At 42.0% G+C, this 19,790-nt stretch overlaps 1 protein-coding gene across 3 annotated transcripts in view; it reads right to left on the bottom strand.

The window, feature by feature from the left end:
• The window catches only part of vaspb (vasodilator stimulated phosphoprotein b), a 19,840-nt gene extending 2,465 nt beyond the window's left edge, over positions 1-17,375 (bottom strand). The window contains exons 1-11 of one of the 3 annotated variants that reach the window (XM_017032263.2): positions 17,129-17,375; positions 4,745-4,916; positions 2,598-2,778; positions 2,360-2,426; positions 1,785-1,897; positions 1,364-1,611; positions 1,069-1,196; positions 880-931; positions 408-435; positions 259-298; positions 19-75 (exon numbers count right to left, since the gene is read on the bottom strand). In XM_017032263.2, the coding sequence (XP_016887752.1) occupies positions 19-75; positions 259-298; positions 408-435; positions 880-931; positions 1,069-1,196; positions 1,364-1,611; positions 1,785-1,897; positions 2,360-2,426; positions 2,598-2,778; positions 4,745-4,916; positions 17,129-17,133 (1,091 nt within the window). In that variant the 5' untranslated portion in view covers positions 17,134-17,375. Of the gene's footprint in view, positions 1-18; positions 76-258; positions 299-407; positions 436-879; positions 932-1,068; positions 1,200-1,363; positions 1,612-1,784; positions 1,898-2,359; positions 2,427-2,597; positions 2,779-4,744; positions 4,917-17,128 lie in introns of all 3 variants that reach the window. The other 2 variants (XM_008308491.3, XM_008308492.3) reach the window with 2 other exon arrangements.
• Between the last annotated feature and the right edge of the window lie 2,415 nt (positions 17,376-19,790).

Below are 19,790 nucleotides of genomic sequence, written 5' to 3'. Positions count from 1 at the left end.
ACGGGACAGCATGTATACCTGAAACCTTGGGACAATGAGGAAGTGGAGTCCAAGTTCTTGGTGATGGAGTTATTCCTGTTAGTGAGACACACACACTCTCTTCTTAGAACGGAGATGGAAAGCAGACGCACACACACACACACAATAAGACACACTTGTATCCACACGCCGCTGTGACGCACACTCATGCTGAGTTTGGGGTTTGCTCATTCACAGCTGATGGTGAGGCAGAGACACGGAGGGCGACCGCAGGCTTACCTGACCATGGATGCCTTCTCCCAAGGTCGTCTCAGAGTGTCTGAGAGGGAGGGTGGAAATAAAATAAAAACAGCGATTAAAAAAATAAAAAAAATGGATGCTGTTCAAATTATTATCACCAGGGTGTAGGTGGCGTGTTTGGTTCTTACCACTTTGACCTTGAGACTCTGAATCATCCTGTGAAGATACACAGAGATTGTTTTCACAGTGAGTCATAGTCAACCTGTCTGTCTTTCTTCGTTTTTTTAACCCACCTATTACCAGCAGTGTTTGGTCACATTCACAGACCGTTGGTGAGAAATGGACGTAACTGTCTGTAGCCGTCGGTGCTGGACTAAGACTATATGTTATATACTATACAGACAATATTCACCGGAACGGTTCCGTGAGACGAGGCTCTTATTAAATTTTCATAACTCTCTTTACAGTTTAACTGTATTTTACAACACAAATAATACATTTTAATGACCATTTTGAACATAACAAATAAGAAGAAAAATCCCCATGTTTTAAGATGCTATAAATCCCTAGCGTAGAGATGCTGTATCTCTGAAACTACAGCACCGAAGGAAGTGTGTCAGTCATAGAGAAACAGTTTTTTTTAAATCATGAAAATCTTACATTATCTTGTGTCTTCACAGACGGCTTCTCCCCTGTGTCTGCAGCTTTTCTCCTGTTGACAAAAAAAAACAAAAAACTACATGAACAACAACAGTGGTCTGTAGACAGTAAAGCCTTTTTTTTAAGAATTTCATATTTCACTTTACAGTTTGAGTTTTATGGGAGTGCATTTATTTTCAAACTACCCACCTTCTGGCCAGGATGGCACTCATCTCACCCATTAGACCACCTCCTCCCCCTCCTCCTCCTCCTCCTCCAATGGAGGCGTTACTGCTGCGTGAGGAGTCGGCTCTGTTTATGCCAGAGCCTGAATCCTCCTGCTGGAAATAAGAGGTAACAGAATTAAGTCGAGTCAGTCAGACACTACAGAACTGTAAACCTTTAACCAGTACAGCAGCAGATAAGTATATAATAATAATATATAACATTTATATATCAGGAATACTGATAGCAGAGAGTTGTCAAACTGTTGTTGCTTATTCACCTTGGACACTTTGCGAAGTTTGGCTCCTGCTAGAGCAGCAGCCAATCCACCATCACCACCGAGGCCACCACCACCTCCTCCTCCTCCTCCTCCTGAAGTGGGCAAGGGCGGAGCAGGCGGCGGTCCCCCAGGAGGTGGGCCAGGAGGTGGAGGGATACTACAGGCTGGAGGCGGGCCAGGAGGTGGAGGAGGGGGCGGTGGTGGAACAACACCTCCGGAGGCCAAAGGTGGAGCTGGAGGAATAGGGACTAAAAAAACAAACAAAACGAGAGGTGAAGTGTCATGTAGTTTAAACTTGACCCTTGACCTGTCTCTGTTGACTAATCTATCAATCTGAATTCTACTAGTCATTATGAGTTCTTCCACAGTTCTGTACTGGATGAATCAGCATGAATGCCGATCAGAGCAGGTGTTTCCCGACCTGCAGCTGCTTGTCTTTCTCTTTCCAGTCTCTCTCTTTCCTGTTGCTCCCGCTCCTGTCTTTCTCTCTCCTGCCGCTCCCGTTCCTGCTGTTCCAACTTCTGCTGCTCCAACCTGCAAACAAGTCGGTGAGAGATGAGTTTCTCCCATGAACCCAATCACAGGTGCGCAGTGGAATTCACCGTGATTTAAAACATAGATAAAAAGCCTGAACAGGGAAAAGAGATCAGACTTCAGACACTGTGTGTTTGATACCACACATCAGCAGCCAAACTCAGGGGCAGTTGATATCATTGTTGTTCACTCTTCTGTTGTTTTTTTTTTAACCTTTGACCTACGGGGGCTGACCAGAGCATTAGCAGTGTCAAGCTAATGCCGACAAATCCTCTACATGTGCGTGTGTGCTAATGGCTGTAGAGCAACACAGACTCATCAACCGTTATCATAGTTGTACTTGTGTTAGCATTGATTAGCTTGTCCTGAAATCAAATTATAAATATATGTAGAGAACATATGAATAAAGGTCGGTGGATCCAGGTCTTTGTTAGAATTATAAGAGTAAAGGTCTGAAGTTACCTCCGCTGTTGTTCAAGCTCTTCTGGAGACGGACCATTTGACACCGGACGGGGAAGTGTGGCATAGCCTTGGGAAAATAAAGGGAAAAAAAAACACACAAACCGTATAAATAGAGAATAAACAAATGAAAAAAAAAACTGGGTTTAAAATGTCATGGTTAACATCTGTGAGTTTACATACAGCAACAATAAAAAAAATTTAAAAAAAATTAATTATTCAGTAAAAAGATAATATTTACCAGCATCTGCCATGGAGCTGATCACGTCCAGAGCGTGAGCCATGCCGTTGGCAAACAGAGTAGCATCCTCCTTACTGCCAAAGTTGAGCCCCCAAACCTGTCGGGCATCTCGCCACTGGTGGAAGTTGGGTGTGGCCTGGTTGTATTTGAGTCCTCTGATGATGGGACAGTTGATAACCACCTGTAGAAGAAGCATCGGTACGGAGACGATTTAGGCAGAGCTGGTGAAAAGGTCTGTGGCCGTGACACTGTTCCACTGGTCGTGACAGATGGAACAAATGTTTCACATAAATTCACCTTTTAAAAAAAATGTAGTGAGTGGATTCATCAGGATCAAGCTGGAAAAAATTATTTGAACCTCATAAAAACCTGATTCCCAGCTGTGTTTAAATGGGAAAATGCCCAGTTTGGTTTGTATTCCTTCCACTAGGTGGCGTGAAGCCCGTGAACTGAAAGCGAAAAAAAAAAAAAGTTCTGGGTTCTGAGCTCAGAATGTGCTGACCCACCATTTCCCTATTGGTTAAACACCCCCTGGATTCCACAGGGCAGATGGGAGGAGAGGACACCCTGTCAGGGCAAATATCAGAGCAGGCAGTGAAAGGAGGGGCAGGAGAAGGGGGGGCAAAGAGGGGCAGGTTCAGAGGAGAGCACAGACACGGTGGAGTTCAATCATCACAGCACAGCAGGACAAATTAAACAGGGACAAGAGCAACATGAGCTAAATGTGACTTTACACAGTGTATATACACAGACAGACGGAGGGTATTTATCAAGAACTGCAGTAACTGCTCAGGAGTGCAGAGGAAACGGTAGGTGTACAGGAACTGCTGGATGTAGCCCTCTGACGCAGCATTTCTGTGATAAAAGTGATAAAAATGAGTTTGTTCAAGGCATCGCTTCTTAGGTTTTATCTCAAAACCATTCAAGTGCCTAATGTCTCAGTACGTAGGTGCAGAGGCATTCAAACATCTACAAGGGCTGAGTGTGAGGCGTCAGTCGGCCTTCACAAGTTCAGACACTTGGAGTTGTTTTCAGGCATGTCGACACAAGTGAAGTGAAGGCTAAACCCCCAGCAACAACACCTGCTGTAGAGGTAGGCCATGAGGCCCTGAGGAGACCCCGCCTGCAGGATTCTTTTCTGTTTACTGTTGCCAAAGTTCAAAAAGGACACGTCCTCAGAGGGATGAAGATCAACGGAACCAGAGACTAAAGAGGGCAACAATGACACTTCCAATCCCCACTGTTCCACACTGAGAATCTACAGAAACATAGAGAACCTTGATCATCACATCCCCACATGACATCATGTGTAGAGATTTAGATAAAAATATGATCTAGTTTTTCTCTCTCCAAGTACCTCCAGGTATTTCATGACAGACTCCAAAAACATCACTTTCGATCTAAGCTCCTCAAGCTGGGACTTCAGTTTGGAGAGCATCAGTTTGTTCGCAGAACCTGTTGGATAAAGTTCGTACCATTTTAGCTAAGCTTAGGTCACCATCATTGACCAGTGCTCTTGATTAAAACGTTACCTTTGTGTTTTCTCTCCTGTTGAAGGAGCTTCAGGTAAAAATTTCTCATCTTCTTCAAATTCCTGGTTTCAATCATGAGCTGCTGCTGCAGTTCCTGTTTGAAGAAAAGTAACAGGAAATCAAACAGCTTTTCTGTGACATAGCTTTGACTCTAGCTGATGTACATTTATGAAGTTTTGTGCAATAAAAAAATGCCTAACATTATTAAGCCTTTCATTACAAGTACCAAAAATGTAAAAAAAAAAAAAAGTTCTTTACTTCAGCTTTTTCCTAAAAATAAAAAAATGACAATGCAGATTTGTTTTTAAATTTGTGCTGTAATTTCATCTTCTTATCGACTGCTTGATGTGAAATAAAAAAAAAACCAAACAAACTCTAAAACAGCAGACAACAACGGTAGCTCAGTCAAATCTGATGATGATAAAAATAAGTCACAAAGCTCTACTGTCTGTCATCAGGAACGGAGCCACGGTGTGAATGAATGAAAGCACAGAGAGATCAAGTGTCCGCTCACTCACTGCACTCATCGGACCATCTGACAACGTGACATAACCGACACACACACACACAGACTAACACACACACTGTGACACACGGCAGCTCAGAGAGCGTTACCTGCTGGTCAGATTGCATCTTGCGTCCCACTATCCTGAAGGCGTTAGTGGTGGGGTTGTGGTAGATCTGGACTCTGCTGAAGGTCTGGGGTCCAGCGCCCGCAGGCATCCACTTCTTACTGCCGTCGTCATATATCATCACCGTGGCCCGAGCCTGGCAAATACTTGATTCACTGGAAGACAAGTCCACAAGAACAGGGAGAAATATTTAATCGATCATAATCGATAATATCGGCAAAACTTCAAATTGGAGATCCCTAATCTCCACTGATATTAAGACTTGACACTGTAAGATGTTGAAGTTTCAGCAACACTTTTTCTTCTAGCAGCCATTAGGAAAAGAGTGAAGCTTTTACGTTAAGTGAACATCTCGGAGCCGGTTGCGACGCAATTTTTCCAGATGAAAGTAAAGCCACAAAAATGAGACCACATGGGTTTGTGGCGGTGACTGCACACTCACACCAACACGCCCTCTGAATGTAGGGCCATGTGACAGCTGTAGACAAAACCACAGACACAAGATTTATTTACCTTTTTTTTTTTTTTGCTTTCAAGAACTAAGAATGAACACAAACGAGCAGATTCTCATGGGATTATCTGGCAGAGATAGAAAGATGTTTTTCATGTACAAACGTATTCGTACGGGACGACAGGTTGTTTACAAAAATAAATATTCATTCACAATTAATTGATTTTTTTTAAATTTAATTTAAAAAAAAAAGTTCTTATTGTTGAGATTTTAATACTCCCTAAACATGGGAGTTTCGTCAAATGCCTTTTTATTTTCAGAGAAGTCCAGGGCCTACATTCAAAAATGTACCAATAATGTGTGAGACATTTACACGACTACATTCTAAACTACTAAATATAACATTAAATCTGCTATTTAGTTCTCTAAATTCCAACAAAGAGGACCATGTAACCACATATCAACACTAGTTAAAACTAGTCTGACGTATTGTAAAATGATGGTGTTTAATGTTCGCTGCAGCTGGAGGGGGGGGGGACAAGCAAACACCGGGGGGAGGTGAGGATGGAGAGGAGACACAGGATGAACAAACCGACCAAAAACACAACAATTATAAACAAACCATTTCACAGACAGTCAGTGATGACAGTGACACGGAGAAAACAGAGAGAGATCAGAGAGACTGAGCGTCAGAGTTTCAGTTTGTATTAATAATCATGATTACAGTGTCAGTGCTGAAAGGCAGGCTGAGAGTTGGGTGGAGCACGTGTGGTTAAAAAAAAGGAAAGAAAAAAAAAAAGCATTGTTTTTTAGACACATTTTTTTACCAGCTGGAGGTACACCCATAAAGACAAAGTGTTGAGTCGAGAGGAGAAAGATTATAAAAAGATTAGCTTGATCCCAAACAAAGTGCGAGGTAGAGACAACAATGAGGTCCTGACAAAGACAGGAAGTGGTGCCAAACTCAGCCAAAGAGCTAAGCTAAAAGCTCTGGAATCTTCCACCTGCTCGACGTCAGTACGCACCTCCTTACACTCAGCCTGAAGACAGAAAAACAAGGAAGACGAGAAAAAAAAAACACCCACACATTCTTTGAGATCATTGAAGAAAAAAAAACAAAAACAAAACATGCTGTTTCTTACTGACTGAACAAGTCTTCACTATTCTGTTGAATATCAATGCAGTATCGTAAAACTATTTTTTTTTAAATATTATAAGGAGAAACTCAGTGTAAAAACAGCCTTGTTAAAGTATCAAATCAACAGTAATCAGTTTGGACGAGGACACAGAGCGATAGATAACGGTTAGTTCTTTTTTTTATTTTTTTTTTTGCCCACCCAACACCCACTCTGTTCCTCTGGTCTTCTAATCCATCCATTCCCCCTCTCCATCCATCTGTCCGGGCCTTGATACAATCTGCTGCTTCCGGTGACACAGCACTAAAGCCACAACCTACTTCCTGCTGCCACTAAAGCCTAATATGGACAGCCCTTACACACTTACACACACACACACACATACTGTGTATGTTCTAGTATACTGATAAAGCACTTGTAGGGGAAAAAAAAAAAAAAGTTAAGCTTCACGGTTGCAGCTTAGTGTGAAAACATAAGGAAGCCTGAAAAAAAAAAAGACAGGAAATAAGTCAATGCTGTTATGATGGATTAACTGTAATCTCCTTAACCTGCCACGTTACCACGAATGTAAACCGCTGTGTAACGGGTCTGCGTGTCACACATTAACGTCACACAGACTCAACAGACAGACATACGTTTGGTGTCACTCACAGGAAGAGAACAGCGGTTCAACAACACCGTTCTGTCACCGTCTCATTGTTGTTTTCTCTTCTTCTTCTTCCTTCATCTTCATCTCATTACACCGCTGTTCCATGTTACAGATTTACCTAAACTTAAATCCCATCTGCATCAGGTCTGCTGATGATGCGTGCGTGCGTGTGTGTGTGTGTGCGTGTGTGACAGGGAGGGGACAGAGACGTCGGTCTTAGCGTTGGATGCATATTTAATGTTGGAGAAAGCAGGAGCTCAGGACTGAGACTGAGACTGAGAGTGAGCAGATACATTATTGATAGAACCGCTGACATCGAAACTCTAAAAGCATGTTACAAAAACACACACACATAAAGATAGTGACCGTGGACACCTGCCAACACACACGCGTGTCCACGTGTCCTCCTGACACACCACAAATAACTGGTGGACAGAGAGGACAGAAACCACTGGATGTGGAAGTAAACGGAGTGAAAGTTACTTTAAAAAGTTACTGACTTATTGATGATGATCGATGACCAACGCCTGGAGTCAGTAACTTCCTACTATAACCTTGACAAACCAAACGCTCATTAAGCTTTTCTGTTTCTTCAAGAGTCCATTTTTTTCTCTGATTTTATTTAATGAATTAGAGAAAAATATGGTGGAATAAACTGTTGTTTTTTAGTGTGTAAAAATGTTTTTCTTTCTTTTTTTTACTGTACTTTGTTCACTGAATAAAGTGCAGGTAACAAACTTTTGAATCTTGACCAATACTTGGAGTGACTAACTTTAAGAATCCCTCCAGTAAATCACTCCGATGCACGATGATGATGATGATGATGATGATGACGACATGTGGACAAGAATCTAAACCGGGAGACAGTCTTCAGTGGAGCTTGAAGGAGGAAGCGTGGATTCTTCATCCCACTGTGGCTCAGCGGTCAGGGAGGAGTTAACAGGAAACTGCAGTGCACGGTTGGGACACACGCTCCTTTGGAAATGTCTGTATATGGCTTTGCTCTCGGAGCTTTTCCCCAAATGTGTTGGCAAGTACAGTCAGGCCCGGTGACTCGTCCCTCCTCCACGTACCTGACCCTCCCACCCAGCTTCTCTTACCTCCTTCATTCACTTCCTTCACTTTGATTCCCAGACATACCTGCTTTATATACACACACGCAACTCATTAAACCATTACCACATGCTGTAATAATTCCCGATCCTCACAACTACAGAAAAGACAGCAGCCACTGACTCATCATTAACGTTTCTTTCTCCTCTCACTGCGGAGAAAAAAACAACGACAGATTCAGACAATAAGTCACTTGACTGTGTCTATGTAAACAAACCACAGCTACACTCCCTTCACAGCCAGATAAAAATAGAGCACGGCCGAAGAATATTAGACACACGTGATAAATATTTATGTCGTCAGAGAAGGCATTGATCTATACCAGTGTGGAACAAACACGGCACAAAGTTTTCATTAGGAAAAACCCAACAGCACACCAAAGAAAAATCTCACAAAAATGTAAAGAGTTAAAATCAGAGTGAAGTGTAAATGTACTGACGAAAATGTAAAGAGTTATAATCAGAGTGAAGTGTAAATGTACTGACTATGTACTGTTTAGTTGAAGATGACACTGATACTGGCAGGAATTGAAGAAAAAAAAAAACACAATCACAAAGATCTTTTTCTACAGCTCTGATTCTCTTTTTTTTTTAGTTTAAGTGAAATTGGATCAAAGTTTGTGGCAAAAACCTAACGATCTCTCACATTTTATGTGTTTTACCCCCTTGAAGGTTGATTTTTTTTCCTTTTAACAGCTGACACTTATTGTGAAAGCTTATTTATTAGTATTAAATGTCACTATCAACCACAAAACTGATCAGAAATAACACTGGGGAAAGACACAGAATATAGAAACATACACACGAGCTAAAAAAACAGAAGTGAGAACAAAGACGCAGCATGGGAAAACTCACCACGAATAAGTACGGGAATGTCCCCGTGAACCACGGCCTGTACCACATCAGCACAGCCTCATCAGTTTCCTCTGAGTAATAAAACAAATATAATAATAAAATATAACAAACTGTACTGAGAAACGCCACCTCTGAAGAATGTTCTGTTTACAGTTAACAAAATTCAACTGGGGAAAAGAAACTGTCTCATTATGAAACCTGGACCGGGGTCAGAAATGAATAACACACTTGACCCCTGGTGCACTCTGGGACACAAGAAAATTTGTTGAGGACGGGGCTGACGTACAGTGTCCTCATAGTAACCTCGGGTCACGTGAGCAGCGCTCGGCCACCGGGGGGGGCCTTTTACATGACCTCACGTCCAAACTTTTCTAAAGAAAGACGTCCAGTGAAACTCTTTGTTTATAAAAATCTATCAGTAACTGCATCAGTTAAGTGCAAGATAAGCTTCAAACGACAAAGTACACGTCCTGGTGCGAGGAACGATTGTCCCATAAATGTTAATATGTAGCTGACTGGAGATGAGATTACAGGTTTTTTAAAAGTGGGGCTTATTTTAATAGCTCTGTTCCACTGAAAGGGATGTAAATTGACCTTTCCTAAAAAAAAATCTGTTTAAAAAAAAACCTCTTTCATGGTTTGAAGTGAGTGTTGGAACCACTCCTGTTGGATTTACTATTAACTGCTCAGTTTTATTTGAATAGTTGACTACATTTCAATTCACTGACAAAGTAGTTAAACTTAAACTTAGTTTTAGCCTCTTAAACGCCGAGATGTTCTTGGTTTTGTTGTGCCGTGATCTTTTATTTCGTTTAAGAAGAAAAAAAAATCAAAACAAAGAGAAGCCATCTTTAAGAAAGTCCAGTTGAAAACTTTGAAACAACGTTGTTACTGAGAAGCTTCACAGACACAGCAGCTACATCACCACCGTCTCACTGAGCTCATTCTTTCCTGGTCTTTTTCCTCATAGCTGCTCCTGGACGCACAGGTCCTAGCACGCGGCTCAAACACCACAAACACACACTAGCTGTAGGCTACTGCTTTCTGTTTCCACCTAATCTTAGGATACTGATGTTGAAACACGTTGTGTTTCCACTCTCCTCTCGGTCCCTACAATTGTTTGGATCGAGTCAGAAATCTCCAGTTAAAAATACTTCAAATGAGAAATCCCCCTCAGCGTTCTTTGGCCACTGAGTCATCTTTGCCCACCATCACGGATTCTTTGCAGAAATGTTGACAACATAAACTTTCATTTCGTTGACCACTTCAAGGGCCAGGGCCTATTCCTTCCTTTTAGTCTGTGTGTATGTGTGTTTCAAAGGGGATGTGGGGGGTGTGTTGGCACACTCCATGCCCATATTTGGAACCATTTCACCTCCGTTCTCTTGACTTGAGCTCAATTCCTTTTACAGGTTGGAGCACATCCTCCTCGACTCAGGCCAAGGAGGAGTCAGACGTTTGGAACAACCCCCAGAGAAAGGCTCAGCTGCCCCGACCTGTAGACACAACTGAAGGAAGGATATATTCACTGAACAGTTTACTTAACTTTTTTTTACCAACCGCCCCCTCCCCAAAAGAAATAATACCACTAAAAAACTGATAAAACAATGCATAATATCAAGCAAAAATGTCAACAAGATCTCTGCAAAAATCCCTGCCAAGTCCCAATGTTATAATCATCAGATCATCAATTACCTCAATCACAGCTTTTCAAATATGATTTCCTTTATGCAGGTAAACATTGTATCTGTGGTTCCTTAACACAGCTGACTATTTACAGCTATTAATATAATCAATATTTGCAGCTCTGGTACAGACAAACAGTTACCTGAGCTGAGGTAGAAGATAATCGGGCTAAAGTTCTTGGAGCCTTGCCGAAGATTAACTTTGTATGAAGTTAATTTATAAACAGTGCAAACACAAATGACAGTCCTGTCAAGACATAATAGACTGTTGGTTTAAAAGAGGGAGCACTTTTGGGAGGACTGAAACAACCTGATCCTCCAGGAGGATCCAGAATTGCAAATAGAATTTCAAAGAATTACCAAAAACCTTCAGGTATGTTGTCTTACTGTACCTGTTTTCACCAGGTACCAGTACTCGACTGGTGAAAACAGGTACAGTAAGAACAGCTGCAGACGGTACAGCGGTTCCTGGGTCTCTGCCAGTTGTGCTTCATCTCATAAGACGGCGCTCACTACCATCCAGATCAGTAAAGTTAGAGTCTGAAGACCTGAACGCTTGGGAGGTTTATGGTGGCTGACAGTATAAAGTACTTTTTATACTCACTCGCATCCATTATGCTCCATTAAGCAGAGGACACCCCCCGCCTCCCCCATCCCAAATGTAGCTAAAGTATCTCTGTGTCTGTTAGCAGTGCTGACCACACGACGTACACAAAGGCATTACTGCACTACTTCTCTCCGCAAAAAGCTTCGGTTTCACGATAATGTTAGACGCGGGCTCTCCATCAGCTGGAATGATGTCACTGATGTAAAGACCACAGGGGCAGCAGATGAGCTTGTAATTTAATTTCATTCACTGCGGGGGTTGTGTTGGAGTTTCTACTGACCGCCGACGGACTCCGACTGAAGAAGAATTCTCCAAGTTTTGTGTTGGAATCACTGGATTACGGCCAGGTTAAACAATCAGTCACTCTGAAATGGATGTTTTTATAAAGATAATTTCATCAACACAAATCAGACATTTCCTATATCATATTAGCTTATCTTTATTATATTTTTTTAAAAAAAAGAAACTTCAACTTCCAACTAAAAACAGTGATTTTGTGTACAGTATTTCAGGTCTTCGAAAAAGCAGTTTTTTACAGAAATTAAATAGGGGGAAAAAAAGATGGTCATGAAATAATATTTTGGTCTTGGAAAAAGTAGTTTTTTACAGAAATTACATATGAAAAAAAAGATGGTCATGAAATAATATTTTTGTCTTAATGGACAAACTGACATGGTAACAGTGATGGCTTTAACATCACACTATGAGTAGCTGGGATAAAAAATGAGTCATTTTTTTCTGTATAAAGTTCCTGATTATTTGTTATATTTTTAAATATACACTCCAGAATACTGAGCCAATAACAGCGTGACAGCACATCAGATTAACATTACTTAATTTAGGCATTTTCCACAATTGACTATAACGTCAACAAGAAACCACCCACAATTTTGCAACACAAATCTATGGTTCTGTAAAAGTTTGACTGAAACTCCTCACCTAACATGCGAGGACAACGACGAGTCAAGACGATAAAACACTGTGTTTGTAAGCAACAGTTTAACGATATTGTCAAAGAGTGCAACAGCCTGAAGACAGGACTAAATGGGAAACGTTGGCCACTGGCAAGGAAACTGGATTTGTCACCAGGCAGACAATAGAAGGTCTTGTGTGTGCACCAGTTCCTGTAGTAAAGAGTCTAATCCGAGAGGCCAGCTGGCATAATGGTCTTTTTATGACTATGAGAGGTGGGAGGACCTACTGGGGTGTATTTGTTTCAGGGAGGGGTTGACTCTGGTCTATGTTGTATGTGTGTATCAAACTGAATTGGTTTGATCATTTCAACACGTGAGATCGTGGAGTGATGGAGCGAACAGCCTTGTTAGGATGCACACACACACACATGGTCCTTAAAACGGCCTTGGACATCTGATTTGTTAAAAGAAACAAGAACAACAGTTGTTGCAGTTTTGCAAGTGGAATGTTTGGCGATACAACAGTTGTTGGTGGGGTGTGTACCGTGATCCTAGTCTCAGACTCTGTTCCATCTGAACATCAGGTTACTAACACTGGAACAGAGGGATCTACATTTGGAATCACTAGAGAAGAAAGAAAAGAAAAAGAAAATGAACCAACACCAGGAATATTGGACTGGGAATTGGTGACAAAAAAATTCAATACAGTGATGTAAAATATTGATACGGTATTGGGTCAGCGGATCAATATTTTGATACACTAGTTATTGGTTGTCGCTTCACCTTTAATTCATCAGTTATTTCACCCTCTGTTTTACGTATGGAATTTGTAGTCGGTACAACAATTCAGATTTCTCCAACTCCGTGTACTGTATACACACAGATATTGCAATATGCACTACCAAGCAAAGCTACTAAAGTGCAAATTAGCATGCACTTCTTTAAAATGCATCGAATAAAACCATTACTCTCAATCAATAAGAGATAAGGAAGCTGTTTCAGACACACCCTGAGCATTTTAGTGCTTTCCATTTTATATATATATATATATGTGTTCAGGTGAAGTCTGCAAAACCCAGTGACAAAAGACAACTTTGATTTCAAAAGAATGATGTTTGGTGACTCTTATTACTACTGAGGAATTTCATCAAACTTTTTAAACTCTTAAGAACGTAAGGATTCAGTAATACATTTTTTTTGACAGCAGCATTTATATAAAAACATTAGCTTAACGTCTACTCTGATTCTGATGGAAGAAAACAGAAATATGTGCAGGAGATTACAAGAACAAGTTCAGACACGAAGAATCCAGAAACAGTGTTACGAACATTACACAACAAGTTAGCATGAACCAGAAGCTAGCACAATACCAATACCTTTGAGCCTGTTAAACTCACAAGGCTAACTGAATAATTACTGCCACCTACCTGTAATGATAGCTACTAATTTGCTTTGACCTCCAGTAGGGAGGGGGCTATGTTAAAGTAGACATGGTGATTGAGGGGGGGGGCATTCTAATCCACAATTCCACATTTTAAGGTAGACATGGTGATTGAACACAGATGACCCTGGGGCGGGGGGGGGTGGGGGCATTCTAATCCACAATTCCACATCTGGGACACCAACAAGACAGAAGGGAGCCCTTCACCTGCTTCTAAGGCCGATCAATAACAAAGGTGTGGAAGGTTGGACTGAAAATGGTCTGTTTTGCTGTTGCTTCCAGGCATGTGGAGCATCTAGACTGATACGCATGGAACTCGTCAGACTGCAGACACCGTGTTAAGCAGATACATTACAGCTGTCTGCACCGACTGTGCACGTTTCCATCATTGGCTTTCAACGTTCGCCAGGACACGGTGATACAGCTGGTGTCAGACAGGGCAGGTCTAGGTTTAATCACAGCCACACAGTCACTGACTCAGAGGGGGGAACAGCAGTCGCCTCTCTGACAACAGCAGCCAATCATACATGCAGACGGAAGCACTTTGAGTACCTCATCACCAAAGGATACAATTTATCAGACATGCGTTGGTGGAGCGGGCAGTAAAGGCATCGCTTCACAGGTGTGTGGCAGCGTTGAGCTCTGGCGTTGAACCATTTCACCACGAAACATTTTCTTAACTGGGTCAAAGCGTTGAACTTTTGACCAACTAACTGCACGTCTATGTCAACATTTACATTCCTCAGTGAGAAACGACAACAAAGCTGAGCGAGGCCGCATACCAGTTTTCACCCATTAGGGGGAGTAAATTGCTGAGGCCTGAGCGGAGGACTGACAGCAGCTGATACGGTGTCGCTTTTGGAGGAATGGTAGCAAATATTAATGGGTCAAAACAAAACAATTCTGCACAAGCAAGGTATTTATTTATTCTTATATCTAACCTAATATGAACTATTACTTCATATATTTTGTCATCATATTGTTGTCTGTAGTCCTTAGAAAAGTCTGGTCCTGTTTCATGTCGACCATGTCAACAACTAATGTTGTCCCGATGCAGCATTAACTCAATTAATGTCCTCATTAAGTCGAGAACACGACTGTAGCGTTAGCAGTGAATGTCACTGTGGCAGGATTCCAGGAAGCTGCACTGCCTCCCAGGTCCTGCTGTAATCAAAGTTACCATGCTGAAAATATGTGCTAAACAAATACAAAGTTGGGACCAACCCTTGTGTCTGCGCTGAGATATATTGTTACAGAAAAGGGCAACGCAATGAATGCGAGATAAAGAACTCGTCACACAGGTTATCAAAGCTGCTGCACCACCGTGGCTCTACATCGGTTCAACTTCAGAAAACTTAGAAAAACGTTAAATCAGGTTAAAATCACAACTGAAGTGGAGGTAGAGAAAGGGAGTGAGTGAAGAGAAGAGGAGACGCTTCAGAGCCGGTAATTGTGGCCTACACAGGCTGTGACAGGACCAGGAATTCGTGGACATGATCTTTCTAAAATGCAAGGTAGGCAGCGTTCAGACTGCAGGTAACTCTGGACTTCTTCAAACTCAAGCTGAAATTATTTGTACAGATTGTTGGTATCTATTGTGAATAGATCTGGAGCCAGGAAGAGAACACTGACAGCAGTCAAGGCCGTTTAGTATTTTTGTAGATAGTGTTGGGTACGTTACAATGTCTATCTTTCTCTCTCAAAAGATTTGAGGTTAGACTGCAGAGGGGGTCGTTGCATTTAAGTTGCAACATTTATCCAGAGACTTAACATTCCTGCACCGTTGTTATACAAGGACGAGCAGGAAGAGAACAGTGAGTCTGTTGGTATTACGTTGTTTCAGATTGAAAAAAAACAATGAATCAACAACAGTGAGCCTGTTGGTATTACGTTGTTTCAGATTGATCTGTTATGGTACGACGTGATCTTGGAAAATATTTTAGGGTTAGGGGTTTCCCTCGTACATACATACGTCATTTCATTATCTTGAACTTAAAGTCCCACAAAAACACAGAGCATGCTAGAACAGCAATGGCAAAAAATGTAAGCATCATTCAAACGTACGCGCTGGTTTACCACGTAAAAACATACGACCAAAACCCCTGCTATTGCTTAATTCCTTCCGTTTGCGCAGCCGAAAAATTTTCCTAAGCTTCTAATCTATTCTCTATTGAAGTTCACTGAACTATTTGCATAAGCCTCAGGTCAAGTTAATAAGTTAAAAGTTAGTTAAAATGATACAAAGGGGGGAAAAAGCATCTGGACCTGATTAAATAGGAGCCTAAACCCTTAACTCTCATACATACACACTGTCATACACAGTTAATAAAAAGTGTTGTGGTTGATACCTCTGTATCATAGGCGTGAAGTCTTTCTAGATAAACTACCAACCACATTACCTGAAGGTGTGTTCACCTAGTACTTTTACAGTCACGTCAACACGTTTACATGCGTTTTTTAAAAGCATGACTTGACTTAAACACATGACTTCCCTAGAGGATTCATTAACAGAAATATCATGACGTGTCATAATGAAATGTCCACCATTCCTACATTATCATTGTTGCTGTTCTGTCGACACAAGTTAAATCCTCGAGCACCGTCAGGTCCGGTTGTGAGATTTTTTAAATTATTGATTGTGTCTAATTATTGATTAGTTGTGAGATTTTTAAATTATTGATTGTGTCTAAATATTGATTGTGTCTAATTATTGATTTCCAATCACCAACGGTGGTGACCTGAAGCTGGGATTATCTCCAGATCTTTCTACCCTGATTAGGACAAAGCGGTGAGAGTTTTAAGGTGGTGTAAAACAAACATCCCTTTACAGCCAGAATTCTAAAATCCTCTTTTCCTGACAGTGGAGCTAAAGCTTCAGACTGTTGTACCAACATGTGCAGATACTGCAGACGAACGTAGAGAGGTCCATTATCAACATAAACACGAATGTAGGGCAGCACAGTGGTTGAGTGGGTATGGTGCAGCTAAAGAAAGCACTTGCTGATGTGCCACTCGATTCCTTTTCCACAATAAACTTCACACTAATGTTGACCAGAACAGAATGAAAACTTTGACTTTAACTGTTGCTGATTTAGCCCAAAATAAGAACACAAAAGAACCGACACCAAACGTACGTTGCTTCCATACCTGCTCCACAAACACAAGTGTTTTTTTTTCTCCTCTTCAAAGCAGCAGTGAACAGGTGGAACCTAATCATAAACAGCGGTTTATGGCAGCAGTCGTTATCACACAGACACAGACACAGACATGAGTTACTGCTACAGGTCTGAATAAAGCTGCTACACTATCCCTGTCTGTTGATGTGTGCGTGTGAACGCGTGTGAGCGTCACAGACGAAACAACAGCGTGAGTGAAGTTGAAAGAACTGTGATTTTCCAAGCGATTTACCCGCCAGTGAGTCGGTGGATTCGGTTACACGGTAGCATTTCTCCGTGTCTGTCGGTTGAAACGAACACAACGTTCAAGCTCTGGAGGGATTGAAGCCGCTTTAACTCACCTCATTGTTCGGCCAGAGTGGAGTCTCTCTCCGCGTAGACAAGTTTGTCCGACTTCCGAACTGAGGCCCGGCAAAGAAAGTCACACTGGTGGAGTTTGGGAAAAAAAACACACACCAGACAAAAGCAAGCGAATGACGGTGCATCTACACCCGCAGACGGGGTAGAGGCAGCAGCGGGATAGAGAAGCACACCTCGACGATTTCCTGGTTGTGTGGAGCGGGAGAGGAGGAGGAGGAGGAGGAAGAGGGGAATGAGGAGGAGGAGGAGGAAGAGGGGAATGAGGAGGAGGAGGAGGAAGAGGGGAATGAGGAGGAGGAGGAAGGGGGGGGTGATAGGGGTGATACAGTAGTGGCGGAGCGGGCTTGTCAACTCCACTCACTGTCCCACATTAGCGGGAGTAGAACACAAGTTTTCTCCCAGGTTTCTTCTTCTTCGCAGTGTTTGTGGAGGTCAGAAGCGGCTGGAACTGGACGCCACTCAACGGCTACCTCACTCGGTCACTCAGTCGATCGGTCGCCGTGTAAATTCACTGTGGTCTGGCCCAACCCGCTTCCAAGTAGGCTACAATCCCAAATGTTGCGTTTATGGACAACTCGTAAAAAACAAACCTCAACGTAGAGCGTGAGGAATTTTCTTGGTTTAGCGATGTCAGCCGTAAGGAGCGTGTTTTACGTATTTCTTTTAAAATAAGAATATCTTTATTAAACATTGATAGGGAATAATACTGTTAAAACAGTAGACAATATCATACAGTTTTCGTCATTCGTCATTTCTTCACATTTATGACGACGCTCCTATTTTTTCACTATATTCAAAAAGACAGAACTGTGCCCAGTGTGGCAGCTTAGTAGGTGACAAATGCCAATTCCAACAGCACCTGAAGGCAGCAGCTCTCCCATGCCAGACTGAGGGTTCTCCCTGAAGGCTTCCCCCATTGAAAACCCTCCACCCACAGACCTGCGCTGCTGACTGAGTGGGTTTTCTGACTTCACTTTTCTACCAGAAACTGTGGCTTCGTGGTTAGCCTTCAGTTCATGAAGTTCACACTTTTACTGTATTGGAAACATCCGCCAAGCATCAGGAGTCTGTCTATATACACCTATTTGTAATGATAAAGTTGGGGTTTTCCTATTGTTTTGTGAACAATGAATTGAAGTAGAAGTTAGATGGATCTCATGGCCCAGTTTGAACAATGAGCCAGTGTACACACACACACACACACACACACTTTGTAACAAGGACACAAATAGAAGACAGGATGAAAAAGGAATGCATTACGTCTCCGTGGCATGTGTAAACACCTCCAAAACCTAAATGCTATTAATGTCTCTCTCCACACTTTAAAGACACGTGTGCTCTTCTGTTCTAACCAATTGTCGGTCTGGTATTTTTTCTTAGCTACTTGTCGCTTGTTAAAATCGCCGTCTCTGGTCGTCAACCTTTCACTCTCCAACTCTGCAGTTTTGGACACATCGTCAGCAGCTCCACAGCTCGCACTTGGACATGTGTGGAGGCGTTTATGTGACTTGTGTTGGCTTGCTTCATTCTCAAAAAAAAAAAAAAAAATCAATCCTGTTCCCAGAAGCTGTAAAGAAGTGGGAAGAGTCATGCAATAATTTTAGGTTCCTTCTTCTCTTCCACTTCTCTGCCTACCACAGCTCTATTTCCACAGATTGACGTCAGTCAGTCGGTCGGCAGCGTCCAGAGCTGCCAGCCTGACAGAGGAGCCGTCGAGGAGGCCTCTGTGGGACTTGGGTGAGAGAGCGACAAAGCAGGTGTTGCCTGTCAAAGTCAGCACTTTATGAGTTTGTCATGGAAACGTAGAATGGAGTTCTTTGGCCGTTCAAACAGCTGTTTTTGCACAGTTGATGTGCTCATTCCAACAGACTAATTTACATCCTGTGGGGCTGTTATCTAAACAGACTGCACTTCCACTTACATCAAACCGAGACTGGTCACATACACAGACTAGGGATGTGCCTGAAGGCCTCGATCCTCTACTGATGATAAACTCACTCACTCTGGTCACGAACAGACTTTTATAAGGCACAACAACATTTCATCTTTGTTAACTGTTTTACTGAACGAAGAACACGTGTGAGTGCAGGCTAGTTAAAAACAACTACAAACAACTCCGAGGTCTGTGGTTTGGGTCAGCTCAAAATGCAATGTGTAGGATTTACTGACATCTAGTGGTGAAGTTTAATGCTTAAACCAGATTTAATAGTCTGCTCATCCGTCAAACTGGAATAGAAACAAGACAAAGTATTTACACATTAGTACTAGTACTATAATTATTACAACAACTACTACTTCTAGTACTATTGCTACTAATAATAATGATATAGAGAGGCAGGAGGAGAAGATATCCTGCGACAACTGCACAAATTATGATTAAAAAAAGATCATTTTAACACATCTAATTTAGACAAATAACAGCCACAGTCACGACTTTACTATTCATTTCAGTTTTCAGAACAATCAAAATGAGAAAGTCAACTGAACTTTATTAGGGAAACGAGCAACACGTTATTATCCACTAGATGGCAGAAGAACCACATTTCACTCAAGTAGTCACCCTTCTGTTGTGAAAGGAGGAGGAAGGTGGGGTGGGGGGTTAGGGGGGTTCTGGTGATGTTTCTGTGTTTCTTAAACTTCTGC

This window comes from Cynoglossus semilaevis, chromosome 4, assembly GCF_000523025.1.
Source record: "Cynoglossus semilaevis isolate Cse_v1.0 chromosome 4, Cse_v1.0, whole genome shotgun sequence".
Lineage (NCBI taxonomy): Eukaryota > Metazoa > Chordata > Actinopteri > Pleuronectiformes > Cynoglossidae > Cynoglossus > Cynoglossus semilaevis.
Note: the sequence above shows the minus strand (reverse complement) of the source record. Positions and strands in the feature narration are given on the sequence as shown.